General features: G+C 45.0%; 2 protein-coding genes across 2 annotated transcripts in view; one reads left to right on the forward strand and one right to left on the reverse strand.

The window, feature by feature from the left end:
* Positions 1-353: 353 nt before the first annotated feature.
* ackr3b (atypical chemokine receptor 3b) lies at positions 354-5,339 on the reverse strand. The gene is made up of 2 exons (XM_042080368.1): positions 5,210-5,339; positions 354-2,438 (listed from the first exon to the last, which is right to left on the reverse strand). Exon 2 carries the CDS (start codon positions 2,412-2,414, stop codon positions 1,326-1,328), a length of 1,089 nt encoding a protein of 362 aa, XP_041936302.1. The 5' UTR covers positions 2,415-2,438; positions 5,210-5,339; the 3' UTR covers positions 354-1,325.
* A 2,300-nt stretch (positions 5,340-7,639) lies between these two features.
* iqca1 (IQ motif containing with AAA domain 1) overlaps positions 7,640-20,393 on the forward strand; it is a 43,080-nt gene continuing 30,326 nt past the window's right edge. The window contains exons 1-8 of the mRNA XM_042080352.1: positions 7,640-8,206; positions 9,362-9,689; positions 10,555-10,677; positions 10,791-10,988; positions 13,705-13,776; positions 15,359-15,561; positions 18,153-18,237; positions 18,443-18,595. Coding sequence (XP_041936286.1) covers positions 8,196-8,206; positions 9,362-9,689; positions 10,555-10,677; positions 10,791-10,988; positions 13,705-13,776; positions 15,359-15,561; positions 18,153-18,237; positions 18,443-18,595 — 1,173 coding nt within the window. The 5' untranslated portion in view covers positions 7,640-8,195. The remainder of the gene's footprint in view (positions 8,207-9,361; positions 9,690-10,554; positions 10,678-10,790; positions 10,989-13,704; positions 13,777-15,358; positions 15,562-18,152; positions 18,238-18,442; positions 18,596-20,393) is intronic.

The raw sequence follows: 20,393 nt of genomic DNA on the forward strand, positions 1-20,393 counted from the left end.
GTGCGTTTTATGTTTTCTTTTTATTATGATCTTTACCTTTTGAACTATTCTTTGACTATATTGCCCTTCTATCCTTTTATTTGTTATCATTGTTTGGTTTTGTTTATGTAAAGCACATTGCATGACCTCTGTGTATGAAATGCGCTATATAAATAAACTTGACTTGACTTGACTGACTTGACTTGAATGTCTGGGACGTTTTTGTCGGTTCAGGATTTGTTTAACTATACTGACCAATAGTCTTTACATTATCCCTTGTATATAATAATCTTTGTCAAGCAGTTTTCTGTATGAAAGTTCCTCCTGTATTTTCTTGGCAAAAAACAGACAAAACACTTTCAATAACGATATGTTTTAGATAATACAGTTGTTTTTATTGCAATATCACATTTACAAACACCAGATACATCATAGCCTATAAAGAATATATAAAATGAATATATAAATATGAAATATTTACAAAATGTACAAAGTAATACTACTCCAAAGACACTATTGCCTGGTAATACCGGCTAACAAACATCTCTTTTGCAAAAGACTTCCCAAATCTGGGACATATTATTTTTTTTCTCTATAGATGTGTTTGAGCTTCCTGGGGTCTCATTCTCAAAATTGCTTCAAAAAAAAAAAAAACAATTCATAAATTCATAACAACCACTCTCTCTAGCTCAATTTTACATCCTGACATTTTGTCCTTCAGTGTTCACATCCTTCACGTCGTCGTTGTGAAAAGTTGATTGAAAGAAGTAAACCCAGTCCTGCCTGTTTGACAGAACGTGTGGGTGATGGAGTCATGTTGGCGATGGTGCACCAACGGTCCTGAGTGCTACTGATAAACAAGACAAGGAGGAACTCCAGTTGGGGGAGGTGTGTGTGTGTGTGTGTGTGTGTGTGTGTGTGTGTGTGTGTGTGTGTGTGTGTGTGTGAGTGTGTGTGTGTGTGTGTGTCGGGGTGGGTTGGTGTGAGGGTGGTTGGGTGTGTTGTCAGGGGGTTGTTTGACTCAGGGGCCATTTTCACAAGTCCGTGGCCTAAACACAGACACTCTCAGCCTAAACTTTTTTTCAAGTGCTTTTGTTAAAAGTCCTTTCAGCAGTTAGTCGCTGTTGATAGAAAACAAAACCTGTTTTAAAAAATCCACAGGCAAATCACAAAGGGAGCAATTTACAAATGAAAGGCAAGGTAAGACAAAGCAAGGCATCTTCTAGTTTGATACAAATTGAAGATTGTTTAAAAATAAAATTTTAAAAAAAGCTGTACAGAGTTGCTTCTTATGTCCGTTCAGGAGTTTGAGATGATTCCTGTCTCTCAGCGGTCACTGCTCCCGCTCACAACTGAGCGCGATTATCCACGGCCGAATACTCGGTCTCAGAGACCCGGGAGGCGTCGATGAGCTTGGCCAGTCCGGTCTTGGTGGAGTACTTAAAGATGAAGGCCTTCATGAGGTCGTAGCGGTAGTTCTTGTTGATGAAGTTGTAGATGACTGGATTGATGCAGCAGTGCACCAGCGACAGGCACTGGGTCAGCTGCAGGCCCACGGACAGGAAGTGGTCAAGCCGACAGCTAAAGGGCAGGATGTTGAGGATGGCCAGGGTCTCGACCAGCAGCACGCCGTGGTAAGGCAGCCAGCAGACGAGGAAGACGATGATGTAGGTGAAGATGATCTTGCGGCTGAGTCGGCGCTCGGGGTCGGTGGAGGACGACAGGGCACCGGCGAGGAGGAAGTAAAACATGCAGATGACCGGGAACGGGATGGCGAAGCCCAGAACGTTGAAGCTGAGCTGGATGCCCGCCGTCCACTCCCTCTCCTCGGGGTACGTGGCCTTGCACTGGACGTGCGCCGAGTGGGAGGACTTCACGGCGTCCAGGTAGTAGCTCTCGGGAAGGGACGCAGCGAGAGCCAGAACCCAGACCAGCGCGCAGATCAGCCGCCGCGCGATCTTCTTCCTGCGGCTGTTGGAGTCGCCGAACAGTGCCACGGACAGGTACCGGTCAACGCTCATGCACATCAGGAAGAAGATGCTGCTGAAGAGGTTCACGCTGAAGACCAGGTGTGTGATTTTGCACATGGCGCCGCCGAAGGGCCAGTGGCCGTGCTGCAGCAGGGAGCTGACCGACACGGGCAGGGTGGCCACGACGCACAGGTCCGCCACGGCCAGGTTCAGGATGTACAGGTGCGTCTCGTAGCGGTTGCGCTCAGCCCGCAGGTTGACCCAAACCACCAAGGCATTGGCGGCCAGGCCGATGAGGAAGATGAAGATGTAGAGGACAGACATGGAGTAGAGTACGGCATTGAGGCTGAAGCCGAAGACGCAGCGCTCGGTCTCCACGTGAGACATGTTGTCATGCTCGTCGTGGATTGTCATGTTTAATTCCTCCAGGATGTCCATCAGTTCGTTGAAGTCGCTGAAACTCATCTTGGCTTCTCACTTGGACAAAATCTGAAAGAGATCGTACAGGCCGATTAGTACTGTAAGACAAAGACACTTAACTGTCATCGTTCATCATCAACGCTAGTTTAAAGCTGCTTAGTTTCTAGTACCACTTGTTCACTAGAGACTACATCTGTCTCAAATCCAGACCGGAAAAGATGTGCATAACAGGGACTGATTATTTACAAGAATAATACACATAACCCAAAACATCTCAAACCATCTGAGGTTGGAGGACCTTAGACAGGATCTCATGCTGCTTCTAGGAATGTTTTCTCTTGAGCAGTGGAGAGAGACATTTCCCAGGCCCCTCCTAATCTACCAATAACACAGAGGAGTTTGCGTTGCCCTGGTCACAGGGATCAAAGTGTGAAATAATCAGGGGCTGATGTAAACCACTACCCACATCTGAGACCGATCTGCCACAGCTAACAGCCTCAAACCATCCCCGCTGGGAACACTAGGAAGCGGACGATGAGGAGCTCTGCCAGAGCTGTGGTTGACCTCACCCTGGACCTTACAACCACACTCTCAACAAATATACAACACCTAACGACACTGACACCAAACACTATACCAGCCTTCATAGGACCCTCTAAATGCACTCCATGGGCGTACAGGGCAGCAGGCTGCAAAATGAGACTCGAGAAGCATTTTGGACCCATCAAAAATATAACTCTAATGCAGTAGAAAGACAAGATAACAAGAAGACACAGGGAGACAAAGGGGAGAAGGGGTCTGTCTGTGTTACGTATACCAGCCATCATGGCAGCTTTAAACTGGAAATCATTAAAGGCCATGAGCAGATAAGTGTCTATTTCAGCCCCTGTCTAGAGGTGAGAGGTGATGGTGGCATGAAAAGCCCAGACTCTTCAGACGGGCAGAGACCTCCGCGCTTCAGCGCACACTAAAAGGAGCCGAGATAATGTGTTTCTAGGACACTGAGGGGTGAAAGGTCCAGCTCTTCAATGAAATGTCTGCTAAAGCACATGATGCATGCTCAGTGGCTTTAAACTGGCACTGAGTAGCATTATGGAAGCCACGCAGGGTGGGGGATTGCTGTGAGTGAGGGTAAGAAAGAGAGAGAGAAAGAAAGAAAAGAAAGAAAGAAAGAAAGAAAGAAAGGAAAGAAGAAAGAAAGAAAGAAATCTCTACAAATTACTACTCAGAATATTTACATGGCATTACTGATCAATGGTTAGAGTAGGCTACAGATCAATGGTTAGAGAAACAATAAAATAGTCCTGATTACAACCATATTCACTCATTTGAAGACCAGCTTGTTGGATGGATATTTGAGAAGAAATGGTATGAACAACCAAATAAATTCTCACACAGTAATCACTTCAGGGACCTGATTATTGGCTTCTTTTTCAAATTAGCCAGCTGTTATGACCTCTGAACAGAGACGGGAACTAAAAGTAATGCCGTTCTGAGTAATGCAAGTAGAAAAGACAGATGCCCTAATGTGACCAGGCAATCCCAATCCTGTGTGAGCTACAGAGAACACAGCAGTCTCCGGTCGATGCAGAGGTCACATCAAAGCCAAGGGAGTTCTTCTTGCTCTCTCCCTCTCTCTTTCACACCCTGTACTCCTCTACCTTTACAACCGTAAAGCATTAGTGAGAGAGGACGGCTAAGTGGCCTAAAACTCAAACCTGTCTCTCCAGGTGCCATAAAAATGGTGGTGCATTAGTCAAGCCCTCCACCCCCCGAAACTCCCCGTTATATAGTTGTTGATTTTACACCGCGGTGAGCACCGGCCCCCGGCCCCTTCACCTGATCCCACGGCCCCAGGCTGCCAGCACGCACCGCCGCACAAAGAGTTCCCTGTGCAGACCGCGCCGGCTGCAATGCCACCCCACTTCCCCCACTCCGACACCCCCCAACCCCACTCTGTCTCCGCGTACCCTTCTCTAACTCACCCTCTCTCTCTCTTATAACTTACGCTATTTAACGCACCCTCTCTCTCTCTCTTATAACTTACGCTATTTAACGCACCCTCATTCATTCTCTGTCTCTCCTCTCCCCGGTTTCTTTCATCCCTCTTTTGCAGATGTCTTTCCCCCCTTTTAAGATTCAAGATCATGCTGCTTCAGCTCAGTTTAAGTTTCCCGACAATTTGTCTCTGTAGCAGAATGTGAATCAAAACACATGCATAAAGTTTTTAGTAGCCGGATATCTGCAATTGCACTTTAGCTGAAATCTAACAGTTATATATTCGCTAAAACAAAATGAAATGTGTTGTGGCATTCTCCTGACAGCCACTGGTAATACATTTTCAGCCTTGGTGGACGACCAGTTAAACTACATTGAATTCCTACCTCTATGTAGAAACACAATTGAAGACAATTCTGTTGAATTTAAAATGGTGTGTACTGCATATCAGTGTAAATACTATATCTACCGGCCCTGGCGTTGCGACGTTAAATCTGGAGCTATTCGTTCCAGTTGCGGTAAAGCAGCGCACAAACTCATCTCTTATCAGCACCATCCATACAATGCAGCCTAATCTAAAGTCGCATAGAATTCGAACACGTCGGTGAGGATGGTGCACTGTTAATCCATGCCACAAGCTGTGAGACCCAAAATCCCTTAACATTTCTCAATGGGTACTAATACTTAAAACACATTAACTGTTAGAGTGCAGCCGCTGAAGTGCGAGCTATTACTAGAGAAAAATATCTAAACTTTGCCGGAATTTAACTGTAGGGTTTTGTGCATGAAGCTGGTAACATTCCCACACTGTTCTCGATTAAACTAATTTAGCGTGTACTCACCTAAGAAAATCTTTTACTTGTTCCGTATGCCAACAGACCCGTGTTTATGTCTGCTGTGAAATCACTAGTGTCTCAGTCCGGTGTTTGCCTCGGTCTGCTCTCGAGTGAGGATGCCGAGATTACGCGGCAACAGGGTCTTTACACTTGTTAATATACCAAGGAGAGTAACGCCTACCGAGGCAGGTCGGAACTCTGAATCATGGAGGTTTCTGTCTATTAACAATGGACTCAAAGGACGTGCGACACAACGGATGTCCACTCCTAAAATATAAGTGCTGTATTAGAATCCAAGTACACAAATGTTAAACGAAATCTTCTCTATACAACGTGCGTCAAAGGAAACATCTTCCTGGTGTTCAGTTACTTGCGGAATCACAGCGAAGACAATAAGACAAATTAAGTTGATCGCGCGCTATTTGTGCGGAACGTATTCCCACGCAGCATTCTGCAATGCTAACTGCAAGTCTTGTAGGAATATTAGTATAGTAGCCTGATCCATTTAACTTGTCATTTTTAATATTGATGTTTTATTCACAATGCGCACAACGCTGTTTTTGCTAATGAAGCCTATGTACTCAAGAAGGGATTTTGTTTTGAGACATGGTTAATGAATACATAAATACTTATAGAATTATTAATGGTGATGATTGATGATAGCGTACTGACGATTTTCATGGTTGATTGTCACTTTATTTAAGTCTTGTCAAGAAATGTTGGATAAATTAATAAATTAGCTACCACAATTCTACTACCGTTTTCTGTTCTTGTTAAGTTACTGTTAAGGAACCATCATAATTTGTCATTCCCTTATTCACCATCTTTTCTATTTAAAGTAAAAATAACCTCTAACCATCAAACTCCTCAAAAAAAAAAAAAAACTAAAATGCACATGCAAACTCTTTCTCTCTCTCTCTCTTTCTATCTCTCTGTCACACACACACACACGGCCACACACACACACACACACACATACAGTACACACACACACACACACACACACACACACACACACACACTATATGCAAGCACATAGTACACATGCCTACTTAGAAGTTCACAATGGAGGGCTATATCCCATTTGCCTTATGGCAGCAGGTGAATTTGTTTTGTTATTTTTCCTGTTCCGAATCCGAAACCATTTCATTCAGCGTACATCCTGCTGGCATGGGCTCAAAGCCCTCCATGGGGCCATATTTAGGCACATGGGAGCTCACCTGTTGTTGGGATCCTCAGCTGGTGCCTCTATTATTACCCAGCCACCACCGTCTGCTCTGGCCAGCAGCCACTGCCCATTGTAACGGGGCCTGGGAGAATGATCCAGTTTTAAGATAATATTGATTGAATGCATTATTGTCGCAAATAAATAATAAAATGCAAATGCAAACTGAGTGAGACAAAGAGAGTCATTGTGTTGTCTTGTGCAACAAATTCAGACACGTTACCATTTATGACACATGCAAATGGATGAAGTGTCTGAGTAGCTCAGATGGGTCTCCAAATGAAATCAGTGACATGGGTGTTCAGATACATCAATATGAGCATCTTTGATGAGAATTTCACAGGCACATGATTGATACTTGAGAATGCAGAATCATACAGTACCAACCTTTCCCACCATCTTTAGTGCCCGTTTAAACAAGGCTCTTAATCTCCTCAGCTGTGGGAGTCTGCAATGGTCACCATGCAACTGCTGTTACTGTTCAGTTGGGACTGAGGCAACTCTAATGTCCATCTCTGCCCAGCCTTTAGGCAGACATGTATTCCCCGTGACCATCTCCCTCATGTTGGGAAATTGAGTTTGCCCACCACTTGCCATGGTGGGTTTGCATTCCTGGTCTCAGGCCCCATGGGCATCTTTGCACATTTTTTCTTTTAAGAGTGAGAGTCTGTATATCAAAACCACCATCACCACAGGACACGTGACCACTCGTTTCCATATGCCCAAGTCAATTGTTTATTCCTTTGAGGCTTACAAATCTGTTTCCAATGTAGAGTTCTCAAAATCTGTTGTTGATAAAAACCACATACATCTCAATTCCTTTGCATTACTTTGATTGGAAAGGAGTGACACACCAAATTATATCTGATACTTTCATTCATCAAACAAGTGATTTTATTGACTTGATCATTTCAGTTCATTTCTAGGCTACGACTTTGCATTTGGATTTTGCAATGAAATGCTGGGAGATATGCTGGTCATGGGTTAATGAAATCTCATGACTCATATGGACAAACGTACAGGTCCATGACGGAAGGTGAAAACACGCACAGGGCTCATCCACTTGCGAGATGCCAAACAAACCAAATTTAAATCCAATGTTCATTAAAGCTCTTTGGCTTAAATTAAGATAAGGTTAAGAGTTCAAATGATTTTATTACCACCCGAGATGTGTTGAATTGCGCAGGCGTGGCATCTTGTTGCTAGACGCAGTGTGCACAGCACTTTAGCAAACATGCTTTTTTTCGAGCGATAGCGGGTTCAGAGAACTTTGCCATTTATTAGATAGTCTAGGGTCTAGTGCAGCTCTGAATATTTTGGCTTGAAATGGTGCCGTTTATGCGGTTTCTCGTAATGAGCATACGCTACGGGCGTTAGATTCGCGCAGTAGTAACCTAACCACTTACAGTTTGTTTAACTGTATGCACCAGGGAAAAGCGCGCTGTTGGTGGCATCACCAACGCCTTTTGTCGTTTTAATCGTGTGTTTCCATAGCAGGTTGTGTTTGTTGGCTAAATTGATCATCAATCTGAGGGATAGGAACTGCGATGCGTGCGTAACATAACTCTCGCCGAGGTAGTGAGAGACGAGATTACAAATAACCTACCCTATATTCATTTAGAAATATATATGTTTTTATATTTAAACCATATCTTAAGTGCATGTCAACAAAGGAAGATGCCACACTTGCGGTAGGTTATTTGTCCTATTTGTGTTGCGCACTACTTCTTTGGGCAGAGAATAATCCGTCAGGAATCATTTGCAAGAATGTCGCACAGGTAGGCCGATTCCATTCTTGTGTTTGTAAACATGTAGTCTTATTTGAATTTCATATAGTCCAACTACTGCAACAACACGTAGAGGAATGTTCTAATGAAACAAGAAATGCGGTGGAATGTTTGTGACGGTCAGGAGTAGAGGGAGGAGTTCGACTTGTAGTGTAATTTGCACTCATCACAATTGGCATTTCCCCGATTTTAATGATGAGGAATTTGAATGTTTCCATGAAAGTTTTAAGATTTTAAAGTGAAACTCCCACGAGTTTAAAGTCCACGTTGTGTTGGTGTTACTATGACAACGACACAGGCTACAACTCAGTGCTTTTGTGCTGAAAAGCAATAAGCACCCTTGAATGAAAAAGTGTCACACAAAGATACACATAGACTAGTGTAGGCCTAGTGTAATGTGTTTATGAGGTTTTTCACAAAACAATTCTGCATTCTTTCAGAAGCTTTGTGTCTTTGTGTTTTGGCTTTGTTATCACCCATCTCCTCCAGAAAATGTGTGGGCAAAGATTTCCCCTGATTCACATTCACAGTGCAAGGTTTGGTCAGCAATCCTCTCTCAGAGTTTCTCCTGAATAATTCTGCTGAATTGTTGAGGTCTGACTCTTTGTTGCTGGGCAGTTAGAGAATCTGAAAAGGCGCCTACTCGGTTTTATTGTAACTCCTCCATCTGAATGGCCTTCTCCTCCTCTTTCTCCTCTCGTTCCACCCTCACCCACAGCAACTCTGGGGGGACCTTCCTTTGATTTCAGGTTCCCTCCAGCACCATTTACTCTCCACAGCGTTAGGGCCTGGAGGGCGTCAGCACAGCCACATATAAATAAGAAAAGCAGCTGGTTTCACCTCTGTATCAACTCTCTTAGCATTCATTATCGGTTAAAACCCACACAACATCACCAGCAGAGAAGGAAACTGTGAAAATGAGCAACTCTTCTGTATGAAGATTCTCTTCAATATGTTTTAAACAAACTAGGCCTACTATGTTGCCTGCTCAGCTGTTTGTGTTTCTTTCAACTTTAACTTGATTGTTTCCTCTGTTTACCATAATGGTTAATCATGCTCAGCCAAGATTTCTTGGGAATTGTTAATGATGATGGGATCATTTGAATAGACACTGAGAATCACTTCTCACCAAAAGAATGTCTTCAGCTCTTATAACAGGATGTGGGCTGCAAACCACAAAGTGTTAGAGGGCCTTCTTGAAGATGAATTCCCTATCGTCCAACCTCGACCCCAGCGCGATCGTCTGCAGATCTTTCAAACGCTGGCTGGCTTCTATCTGAAGTACCTGCAGATCATGCGCAACCTGGAGGAGGTGTCCGACCAGATGGTCCATCCGCAGAAGAGGCGGGTGGTGCGGACGGTCTTGGAGGGAATCATGGGAAGATTGTTGGAGCTGAAGAACGAGATGGTGGAGTTAGAGTTCTCCGAGTTCCATTATTTTGACGACATGCTGCAAGACCTCAAGATGACCCCAGTGAGTTTGTGTCTAGACCTCGGGCCCTCATGCTTACTCAAAAAAATTTTCATCTGAACCTGATTTGTTTAGATCGTCTGGTTACAAGTATCTAGGGAACAGATTTGTATATGATATGGTCCCATTTACAGCCTCTGTCAAAACAAATCCCTGAAGCAACAAACCTAAGACAGTTTCAACCTTGAAACAAGCACACGCCAACACAAACATGCACCTGTGTTTAGCTGGCTGTGTGGTAACAACAGTAAATGCCCAAGGGTGTAAACACAATAAAAAAAGGCAAATTCAACTGCAATCATATTTATCACACTTTTGATTTACGAGTGATATATTTATCAAATTATGCAACACGGAGGAGTCCTGATCCTGTCTTTGGCATATGCTTTGATGTTGCTGCAGACGAACTGGATGAATGGACGTGTGCATAGATAGAATGCACTCACGAGCAGTGTCATAAACCCTTTTGAATCAATCGTACCTTAAAATCCCAGTGTGTTCAGTCATGCAGCAGTGGCGGGATCAGATACATGATTCATATCTGATTTGGTGACACGTAAGGATATGGCACTATGTCCTTTTTGCCCCATTCAGACTGGCATGCCACCCTACAAATGTGTTTCTCTTGGCATTTTGGCAAGAATTAGCTAGGTATGAAATGTAAGCACAACCCTCAGGGGTCATTTATGTGAGGAAACTGATACTGTAATACTGAAATACTGAAATACTGTACAGGGACATTATAACTGAGACTGGTTGAGAATCAGTGTTTGTTTTATAATCAGTTGTTACGGCCCCAGTCAGTGGTAACATCAGTAAAGTTTAGTATTGTCACAGTGTCATTTGTCTTTCACCATTGTTGTTGCAGTCTGATCTGGAGGTGCCGATTCCTCGGTACTTTGTGAGGGAGAAACTGCGCGTCCTGAAGGAAAGGGAGAGGATGCTGGCCCACATTCTTGCCAAAGGAGGCCACTTGGAACAACACGAGTCGGTAAGAGACAATGTCCCAGGGTGGCAAACACATTCCACATCTTACGCAGCACACATCCTGCTTCTGGGACGTTTTTTTCAACAGAGTTTCCTGCCTCCTGGCTCCGTCCTCAGGTGTGTGGCGTGGCGGCGCGGGGGATGTCTGTGGAGGAGGCCGTGCAGCTGATCCAGGTGAGCGAGCGGGCACGCCAGGGGCGCCTCAGGGCTCGCTTCATGAGAGACATCCGCCACGACGAAACCAGGAGCCAGCTGGTCCACAGCCAGAGTACCTGCACCCTGGACCCGGATGCTGCTGCCGTGCGCATTCAGAAGGTGTGCTATGAATGCTGGCCGTGCTGGCAGGTCACCTGCAGGACACACTAGTAAGGACTGTGATGTATGTAACGGAGGCGAACTGAGCTAGCGTGCTAGTAGCCCGTGTAAATCCTCACACCCCTAAACTTAAGAACGCTTCTAACCGCTGAGTTGGAAGCCTGGGCTTTTAGCTCAGTGGTTAGAGCGTTCGACTCCCATGCCGGTGTGTGTCGAGGTGGCGGGTTTGACGAATTACGACCTCTGTTACATGTACACTGCATGTCCATGTCACACTACTAAGGACTGTGATGTGCACTGCATGTCCATATCATTTTCCATGTATTTTGTTTCATATCTAATCAAATTCATAAGCTGATGAGGAGTGCAGTGGTTAAGGAGCAGGGTTTGTTTGTATGCAGTAGCCTGAAAAGTAGTGAGTTTGATTCCCAGCTGCTCTTGAGCAAAAGGCACTTAATCCCAAGTTGCTCCAGGAAGTCTGGCCCTGCAATGAACTGACATCTGTCAGTCGTTTTGGATAATGATGTTAGCCAAACAAATAGAGATAAAAAATATTACATGTGAGTCAGTATTGTGATATTCAATGACAGAGCTGTGTTCAGTGGTGCTTGCGCAAGGCTTGAACAAAAGGTATTATATTAGTCAGAATCTCTTGTAGAACATCTGTAACAAAGAGAGTTTTGTGCCACCTGTAACAGTAACCGTGCATGAAAAGGTTTCAGTGTTGTAATGTTCTTATCCATGTGTAATTTGCTGGAGATGGTGGACACAAGCTTTGTTTTTGTGTTAGAGGAGTCATAGGCTTGTGGAAACGTTCACCTAAGCCTCACCCCACGTACTGTATATGACCCTTGTGAGATGAGGTCAATCATCACTCGCCACTGCCTTCTAAAGCCTTGTCCTCTCAACAGAGATAATAAGCACCATCCGATACCAGCCATCCATAAAACATATATGGCCAGTCCATCAGCAGAAGACACTCAGAGGGCCAGAGCTTCTTTAGGATGAAAAGCTGGCGTGAGTGACAGGAAGTGAAAGAAGGCGTGCGAGGGGAGGATGTTATCGGTCCTCTAATCGTGTAATCTAACCCTGTGTTTTTGACGTAGATCTGAGAGAATGCTGTGCGCTGTGCTCAGGCTACAGAGACATCACAGGGCACCTGCACGAGATTTTAGACACGATGGCCAAAGTGAAAGTGACGTGTAGATGCACTTTAAGTATAGTATAGTATACTGTAAGTATACTCTTTTGATCCCGTGAGGGAAATTTGGTCTCTGGATTTATCCCAATCCGAGAATTAGTGAAACACACTCAGCACACAGTGAAGTGAAGCACACACTAATCCCAGCGCAGTGAGTTGCCTGCTACAACAGCGGCGCTCGGGGAGCAGTGAGGGGTTAGATGCCTTGCTCAAGGGCACTTCAGCTGTGCCTACTGGTCGGGGCCACGGCTGCCCAAAACTTTAGATGCAACGCAGACTTGAGGTCCAAGAGTCTGGTACCTCATTTACCAAAAGCTCCTCTGTCTCTGCTTAAAATGCCTGTAGCTGCATGCACTGCTGTGTCATCAGAGGTAAACAGTTTGAGTTGTGTCTGTGCTGAATGGATGGGTAAAAGTTTAGGGACAATAAATCCCTTATAGGCAGGCAGCTCTGCTTTGGCAGACACGTCTTTTGGCGCGTCTAATCCCATTCCTGTTTTCCCTGTGGATGTTCCAACTCAGTGCAAAAGCTGTTTCTGGGGAGTTCCTGAGCACCCTGGAGCTTTAATCCTGTCCAACTTATTGTTGAGGGGAAACAAAGCAAAGTACTATGGAAATCTGAAGAACAAACTGAACTTTTACCTTTACGTAACCTTATAAGGTGAATTAAAAAAAATGTTCCAAACATCTAAAGTCGATACTTTGTCAGTTAGATGTTGCAGTTTTTTTTGTTAATCAAACTGCATCAAAAAGTGTGAATGTTTTTAATGTCATCATCAAAAGCAAACCTCAAAGTCTTTCACATCAGCAATGTGATGCATTCCCCCGCTCATGAAAGCGTTGTGAGATGAACCCAGGAGAGCCAGTAGATATAATGCACGCATACACACACACACACACACACACACACACACACACACACACACATGCAACACACAACACATACACACACACACACACACACACACACACACACACACACACACACACATACACACACACTTGCAACACACAACACACAACACACACACACACACACACACACACACACACACACACACACACACACACACATACACACACACTTGCAACACACAACACACACAGCTCACTCACACACAACACACACACCACAACACACACACACACACACACACAAAGCTCACTCACTCACACACATGCACACACACACGCACACACACACACACACTCTCACGCAACACACACACACACACACAGGTCTCCACGGGTGTTAGCAATGAACTAGACTCAGCACTTGCACCAAAGAACAAAGCTCACAACGATAACACAACAGACACCATATCACAGCTGAATCCAAGTGGTGGATGAGTGAGTTAAAGACAGGCTGATGCTATCACAAACACGGTCTGTCTGTCTCCTGGGCTTTGGCCCTGGCAGCCCTTCAGTCTCCTGTGACTGAAGCCTGTGTGTGTGTGTGTGTGTGTGTGTGTGTGTGTGTGTGTGTGTGTGTGTGTGTGTGTGTTTGCCCCTGCAGGTGTGGCTTGGTTACAGTCAGAGGAAGAGGACAAAGAGAGAGCGGCTGGAAGAGCTGATCTTTCTGGGAATGGTAGGTGACATGGTGGTGTGCTGCAGAATGCTTTGTAGCCGTGCTTGGGTGTAGTTGAGAGGATCTTTAAAGCAACACCAAAGCACTTTTCCTCTGTCGCACGCACGCTATTTGTTTATCCAGAGACAAGGTAGAGTATGTTGCATGATTTTATGAAAGTATGATGTATTACGACATCAGAAGCAAGTCAAATTTGTAGTTTCTTATGTCTCATTCCATCAAACTACAGATCCGCTACCCGATCTGGCAAACTTACACATTGTGGTTATAGCCGATAGAGGGCCGCGAAGCGAATGCAGAAGTGCCATTCACCCTGTTACGAGTTGATGTACGGTTTTGGAAACATTATTTTAAGGTACAAAAACTCTTTGGTGTTGCTTTAAAGGTTTTTTTTTTCTTCTCTTGTGTGAAGAGCAACAACAGTGTCATAATTACGTAACACTCTCCATTGGATGTGCCTATCCAGTCCATCCTTGAAAGCTCATTTCCTTTCTTTTCATCGTCTTCAGACATGGCCACATCTATTCCCTATCTGTCAAAAGCGTGTTTCAAATTCCACGCAACCATATTTTTAAACACATAGTTATGCTCCTCGCCTAGACAGGACTTACTGCTCAGAGTAACATCTGATCAGAGTAATGAGTTCAAATCCTCTCCATGTCTTGTCCATAAGTCAGGCCCAGCTTCAAATTGTCAGTCAATTATGTCTTAAATTGAAAAGAACTGACAAGAATACGTTTGATGTAGGATTGCATTGTCGTCCATGGAGTCTGATGAAGATCTAACGCTACATGGAAACGTCATTTCTGCTCCTTTTATACATTAAATACAATGTTAAATTTAGCCATCCAAACATCTGTGTGCTCCAATTAGTGATCGGCTACTTTTACACATTAAATATAAGTTTAAGTATAAGTATATATACTCTTATATTTTACACTTTTGATCCCGTGTGGGAAATTTGGTCTCTGCATTTATCCCAATCCGTGAATTAGTGAAACATACTCAGCACACAGTGAACACACAGTGAGGTGAAGCACACACTAATCCCGGCGCAGTGAGCTGCCTGCAACAACAGCGGCGCTCGGGGAGCAGTGAGGGGTTAGGTGCCTTGCTTAAGGGCACTTCAGCCGTGCCTACTGGTCGGGGTTCAAACTGGTAACCCTCCGGTTACAAGTCCGAAGTACTAACCAGTAGGCCACAGCTGCCCCCAAATACAATGTTAAATTCAGAAATCCAAACATCTGCAATCGGTGATCCTTCTTTTCCTACTGCATGATGGTCAGTGTTGTTGCCAGGTGGAGTCACCATTAATTAATGACACGATGACGTTGTTTTGCCCTCTCCGTACATACAGGTACCACCTCAGTAGCCAAGCCCAAGCCCCTCTCGCTCAGTCAAGTATCACTCAATTATGTCTCAAACTGACACAATGAAGTTGTTTTGCACGCTCCATGTACCACCACCTCCGGTGCCAATCCCGAGCCCCTGTCAGTCAGTCAAGTCAAGCCTCAGATTATCACTCAGATTTGTCTCAAACAGACACACAACAAAGTTGTTTTGCACGCTCCATGCTTCTCAGGTAGCACCTCCGCGGCCGATCCCGAGCCCTGCCGAGCAGTATGCGCAGCAGGTGGAGGCGTCCCGGCGGGTGGTGCAGGAGCAGCATGAGGCGGAGTACCAGCGGGCGCTGATCAGCATTAAGGAGTCCGTGCGGGAGGTGGAGGGGCTGGACATACGGGAGACGCTACAGGAACAGATACGCCAGTGGTTTATAGAGTGCAGGTAAGGCAAGGCAAGGCAAGTTTATTTATATAACGCATTTCATACACAGGGGCAAGGTAAGTTTATTTATATAGCGCATTTCATACATTGGGGTAATTGTGCTTTACATAAACAAAAGATTAAAGTGAATAAAAGCATAAAAGGGCGATAGTTAAAAGAAAATGTTTTAAAAGGTGGGAAAAGCCCTGTTCCTGGGAGGTCTCCTGCACCTCACATACCCCTCCACTCATCCTGCCCCTCTCACATACCCCTCCACTCATCCTGCCCCTCTCACATACCCCTCTCACATACCCCTCCACTCATCCTGCACCTCTCACATACCCCTCCAATCATCCTGCACCTCTCACATACCCCTCCACTCATTCTGCACCTCTCACATACCCCTCCAATCATCCTGCACCTCTCACATACCCCTCCACTCATCCTGCACCTCTCACATACCCCTCCAATCATCCTGCACCTCTCACATACCCCTCCACTCATCCTGCACCTCTCACATACCCCTCTCACATACCCCTCCACTCATCATGCACCTCTCACATACGCCTCTCACATACCCCTCCACTCATCCTGCACCTCTCACATACCCCTCCAATCATCCTGCACCTCTCACATACCCCTCCACTCATCCTGCACCTCTCACATACCCCTCCACTCATCCTGCACCTCTCACATACCCCTCCACTCATCCTGCACCTCTCGCATGCCTTTCCACTCATCCATTTTGTGGGTTTTTTATGTTTGTGGTCTTCTGCACCATGTTCTTCCTCTCATTCATTTCTTTTAATGTTTATACTTTGTCTCATCTTAATCACCTTTTCATAATTATGTTATTGTTTTATTCACATTTGACAAATCAATTTAAATTTGATACATAAATATCTGAAGACTATTTGCCCGTTGCCTTTTTGATAACTTCTGAAGTTATAGTTTCTGAAATGCTGTAATAATAAACACTGACTGTGTCTGCTCTCCTTCACTAGTAATATCGGTGATGGTGCCATTAACTTGTTGAGGAGTACGGTCACAAATATGTGATTAGAATGTTTGCCGAACCGAGAGTTCCGCATTATGATGCGAGTTTTTCCCCATAAACTGTATAAAGAACACTGAAACTATAGATCTTTGCGTAGAATTCTAGAAGGAACCAGGAAAATAATTCACTCCTCAACAGGTTAAAGCTCTGCAATAGGCGTCTGGTTTCTACACATGTCTAGTACAAGTGTCAGAATGCAACTTTGCCTTACTTTTTGGATCAATACATTGTCTGAGCATTTGTGTGTGTGTGTGTGTGTGTATATGTGTGTGTACTGTATGTGTGTGTGTCTTGTGCATGAGAGAGAGGGGGGGGGGGGCAGACAGAAAGAGTGAGTGTGTGTTAGCATAAATAAGTACACCAGCAGTCTGACCACAGGAAGTACGTGTGGCTAGGCGCTGGGCCCTCAGTGCAGTGGTGTCTTATTAGTGTGATTTATGGTAATTTATGGCGCCCCACTGGCCCATGCTAACCATTAGCTATTAGCATTGGGCTGGACGGACACGCTCATAACTCACATGCTGTGGGTGCCTGGGGTGTCACTAGACCCAAAACTACTGGGGCACAGTGAATCTAATGATAATAATAGTAATGAACTGGCAAAGAGGCAACAGCAGCTAGTTGAAAACCTTAACCTAGTTATTTACTGGGGCACGGCAGTTCAATACTGGGGCACGTGCCCCAGTAAAAGGGGTCTAGTGACGCCCCTGGTGGGTGCCCAGGGGTATAGTAGCCACACACACACTCACCGCTTAACGCTCTCAGTAGCAACACACACTCCCCAGCCTATTTGCACTCAAATCTCACCTAGCCGTCACTATGACACCAGGGACCTGACCAATAAGGGGTCACAACCTTGGGACAGGGTTTAAAGACGAGACAGTGGAGAGACAGAGGAATGGTGGGATGAGCTCTATGAGGAAGCTCTGTGTAGCCTATATGGCAAAGCGGAGGGTTGCAGAGTGATGTCATTGTCCTGTAGATGAAACGGATACACTAGCTTTTAGTGTATAGCCTCGAGTTTTATAGCCTATTGGCTGCCAAGGTGCGTGCACACACACACACACACACACACACACACACACACACACACACACACATACAGACATGCACAGACACACTGACACACACACAGACACACACATCAGAGAAGGAGAGAGGGAGAAAGAGAGAGAGAGATGACAGAAAAATCTTTCTTTGGTCTTGCCTTAGTTCTCTCATTAGCGTGACACCCCTGGCAGTCAGGAGGTTATGGCAGACGGTCAGATCTGCTCCTGATTAACAAGGGCAAAGTTGAAACCTCCAAATGAGCTGTGACTGGACAAGCCACGCAGCTACCCTTAGAAACACATTCAGCACAACCACCCCCTCCGAACCCTAAGCCATCATTAACAAGGCACACGGGCAGACCAGTCCAACCGAGCCCCCTCTGATCTGCTCCTTAAACATGACTGATGCGCTTGTGTGCTGGCGTTTACAGCTCATTCATTCTCTCATTCCCTCCTTTGTCTGTCTTCGCGTGCGCCTTACTTGACGCATGTGGTTGTGATTGCAGAGATGCGACTGGCAAGTTCCCAGACTTCCCCAGCGTAGAGGACGGGGGGTCAGCCGGGATATTCGCACAGAAGACACCTGAGCAGGTGGGATACTTTCCTAGCCTCTGAAGACGAGACAACACCTTGTGATATGAAAAGAGCGGCTGGAAAGGTGTTAAGGTTCCAACAGCAATTTAACAACGCAACAAATCCTCAAAAAAGGGTTTCGCAAGCGCATTTCATCACTTATAAATTTATAGCTTCCGAGAACGCTGTTTTGATGAAGAAAACATTCTGTTTTTTCGGGAAGGTCGCTGCCGAGTTGGCTGCCAAAGAGGCGGAGAAGGAGAAGAAGAAAAATGTGAAGGGAAAGAAGGAGAAGTCTGGAAACGAGAAGAAAGAAAAGAAAAAAGAGAAGAAGGGCAAAGCGAAGGAGAAGAAAAAGAATGCGGGGGAAGCCGAGGTAAGTTGTTAAACCCAATATCGAGTCGATTAAATCCAATATCACGAGCGTGTACGGAGAGAGTCTGGCCTTCAACGGGCTGCACATTCTTTCCATCTCGTCGTCAGTGAAAGGTCACTGCGCGCCGTTTCCACCGCGCTCAGGTGGACCTGCATATGGAAGCTCTTAGGAACGACAGCCACTAGATCTCCTTGATCACTCACTGCACAACAAACAGCTGGATGTCTAAAACTGACTCTACACCTGCAGTCTAAGCATAAAGTAAGGGATAATGTATTGTCCGCTGGTAACAGAGCCCCAACGCGCATCGTCGTGAACTGGGGGCTTTCTGAATGCAGCACATACATTTATACATAATATATTAGTGCATATGTGCATAATTATTATGCAACATACTGTACTTAAGAATGAAATTGGACCAATGAGTTATTTTCGAAGAGCAAGTTAAATTCAATGAATAATGTGGCAAGCATAGTTTAACCCAATAAAATGTCCCCTGACATTCTCTGAAATCATTGTTTTTTTATAGGCAGGGCTGATTACCTCAGTAAAATGCTCCATCTCTGAAAATATTTCAGATTCCAGTCCAACATGATTCAACCGTTCCCCGTAATAATGGAGAAGTTCTGGAACAATACTTTGGCTGACCTTTATCGGCTTGGAAAAATAGCTTGTGTGCCCTTTTTTGAGCTGACCAACCAAGTTCAAAGTAAACATTTGTGTCTGCACTGAGACCGACAGTGTGCCTCTCTGTCGTTGTGACGTGCTGAATCTAGGCGTAAGTATAGGGCATTACTCTAAACAAGTACAGACAAGACTGCACAGACTGTAACAGTGGAGTCAACGGCAGAGCTTCTGCCCCGTCTCAAATGCCTGCTCTCACGGCTGCTGCCGGTCGCAACACGACAAACAAAAAAGAAAGGCCTCGGAAAGTGTGCAGGGAGAGACAGTGCGATGCAGCCCGGAGAATAGGAGCTTTGTTCATCTTATTACACTATCTGCAGTGTGTGCAACATTGCAAACAAAAGGGGGAATCTCAAAGGGGGACCTCAGGGAAGTCCTTCAGTTCTTTCCATTGTTCGATGACTGCATTGGTCCCTTTCCAGCCGCTATCAAGCAGGAATAATGCAGATAATCATTTGGAGGAGTTGCAAATAGACAGGCCAGGGTTTTGGGGAGATTAAAGAATCTCTCAGTGCAAAGAAAGCAAACAGTTATGGTACTATCTCCCTCACATAGAAATGTGTATGGAATTAAAACGTAAAGACTTTCACACTTTATTGAGTGCACGATTCTGAGTGCCCTGTTAGTAGCTGAAAGATCCTGAAGGAAACACTCTGCCTCTCGCCATGAGAAACACCATCCATCACTTTGCTATATTATCCTGACACTTACCTCTGCGTATTTTTAGTATGGGCTTTCTCTCACCAGGGAGCTATTAAGACTCATGGTAAATGTGCTTAAAAGCAACATGGCTTCTATAGCATGTCACAGCAGATTTGGTTGGTTTCTACTGAAAACACACCCTGCCCTTTCCCACATACGCTCTCACAATATATGACAGTCAAACCAAAACATCCAGGAGTGTGTTTTTGGTTTTAAAAGTGATCGGATTTTAATGTGGTTTCCCTGACTGGAAGGAAGGAAAGCATCAATTACCCACACTGAGTGCCACGTCTCAGCTCTCCTACTGTGGATTCACACCATTGATAGAAATAACAACACGTTTCATTCATAGAGTGCTTTTGGAAGTCCTCTAAGATCAATTTGAAATTACTCTGAAGCAAGACTTCAAGAG

Source organism: Alosa sapidissima, chromosome 23 (assembly GCF_018492685.1).
Source record: "Alosa sapidissima isolate fAloSap1 chromosome 23, fAloSap1.pri, whole genome shotgun sequence".
In the NCBI taxonomy this organism is placed as follows: domain Eukaryota; kingdom Metazoa; phylum Chordata; class Actinopteri; order Clupeiformes; family Clupeidae; genus Alosa; species Alosa sapidissima.